A 1,980-nucleotide genomic window follows, 5' to 3' on the forward strand; every position below is an offset into this window, starting at 1 on the left:
ATGTATATATACCCGCCTCCTCGTTTCGCCGACGAAGTAAAGGACATCATAAAGCGCTATATATATATTTATATAAATGATTCGCTATCGTTAGTTATTTGCTTATATCAACCACCTTATCTTTCACTCAGGATTTCATAGATAAGTGGAGGTACAATGCGAAACGGAGTTCTCTCGCTCAGTCAAAGATTAAAATATTAGGTAAGAGACTCAAAAGTTGTCAGCGCGAGTGTCCCTGGCATCTTAAAAGCCTTGTTAATATACATCTGCCTTTGTGAACGGGACTTTGTCATACATACCATTCCAAACACCACACGTTAGAATACACACAACCAACAGATCCTAACACATCAAAAAAATTCGGATAACTCACCCATTGCGACTACTACGCTCATTCCATACCTATCAATCCCCATTACCAACCCAAACGTTCCACAGAGAAGCTGCCAGTGCTGCGACCAGTGGTGCCTGAGACCACAATTAAGTTTAGGTTCAAAGAACCAGAACAACTGACCCCGCCCATTCTGCAGTTGCAAGAGGTGCACTTCCGATATTCAGAGGACGGGCCCTGGATTCTGCGCGGGATCGATTTTGGGGTGCGAATGGAGTCCCGTTTGGGAATTATGGGTGTCAATGGGTCTGGTAGGTGAGATTGGATTGGATTGTAGCGATCGTATAGGACGTATATGTATTTAAGGTGCAAGTGGTACCAATGTAGTCCCGTTGAATTAGTTATGGGTGCCAACGGGTCTGGTAGGTGAGGTTGGATTGGATTGTAGTGATCGTATGGGACCTATATGTAGTTAAGGTGTAAATGGCACTATTGAAGCCTGCGCTCGCGCAGTTGGGGCGAATTGTGGACCAGAATTAAATTGCACAATTATACACACACGCACACACACACATACACACATACACACATACACACATACACCCACCCACCCACAAAATAATCAATAGCTAAGACGACTCTCCTGCCGCTCACATCGCTCTCTCTCTCACACTCACACACACAAACACAAAATAATCGACAGGTAAGACAACTCTTCTGAAGTTGCTGATCAACCAACTAGAGCCCGTCAAAGGAGACTTCAGGTGTGGTGTTGTTGTGTTGTTAGTCAAACGAGACTTCAGGAGTGGTGCTGTTGTGTTGTTCGTCAAACGAGACTTCAGGTGTGGTGTTGTTGTGTTGTTAGTCAAACGAGACTTCAAGTATGGTGTTGTTGTTTTGTTTTGCCGTGATGAAACGATACAGTTCACATGACTCATTGATGTCCATCTCATTGGCTTGGTTCAGTTGCTGTGCTGTGGTGCATGGTGTTCAATCGTTTATCTGATTCTCTCCATTGCAGGCAAAACCCGAAGGTCAAGGTCGGCTACTTCAGGTAAAGTCAAGTTATGAGTTTATATATACCGAGTTATGGGCTCATGTATGTTATAGGTTTATGTATGTTAACATATAGGCTCATGTATATTAAGCATATAGGTTTATGTATGTTAGCTTATAGGTTTATATATGTTAACTTGTAGGTTTATGTATGTTAGCCTATAGGTTTATGTATCTTAACTTGTAGGTTTATGCATGTTAACTCATAGGATTATAGGCTCATGTATCTTAACTTATGGTCCATGCATGTTACCCTTTAGATTCATATTAATTGATTGTGTCTTCAACGCGTGTCGGAGTTTCCTGCGCGGTCCACCCATTGGCAGTGTATGCGTTTGCCGAACTAAAAACATTCCAACAGTACTTATCACACAAGGTTTTTATTTTTAATCCCAACAGCCAGCATTTCATCGATCAACTGGATTACTCCATGAACCCGTTGAATCTGTTCCGTTCGCGATTCCCAGGAGTGTAGGTGACTGTTCGCACGAATACGGATCTTTAGATAGTACGCCTGTATCTGGATATAAGTATATATATATATATCTATATATATATGTATGTATATATGTATATATGTATATATGTATATA

General features: G+C 41.4%; 1 protein-coding gene across 1 annotated transcript; it reads left to right on the top strand.

Annotated features, from left to right (window-relative positions):
* Positions 1–131: 131 nt before the first annotated feature.
* Positions 132–1,862, top strand: SARC_14981 (hypothetical protein; the record flags this gene model as incomplete). Its single annotated transcript, XM_014290889.1, has 5 exons — positions 132–201; positions 439–642; positions 1,035–1,095; positions 1,353–1,385; positions 1,787–1,862. Coding segments are annotated over 5 exons (444 nt in total), but the record flags the coding sequence as incomplete, so codon positions are not given.
* Positions 1,863–1,980: the final 118 nt, after the last annotated feature.

The sequence above is a fragment of the Sphaeroforma arctica genome, assembly GCF_001186125.1.
Source record: "Sphaeroforma arctica JP610 unplaced genomic scaffold supercont1.5412, whole genome shotgun sequence".
NCBI classification, from domain to species: domain Eukaryota; class Ichthyosporea; order Ichthyophonida; genus Sphaeroforma; species Sphaeroforma arctica.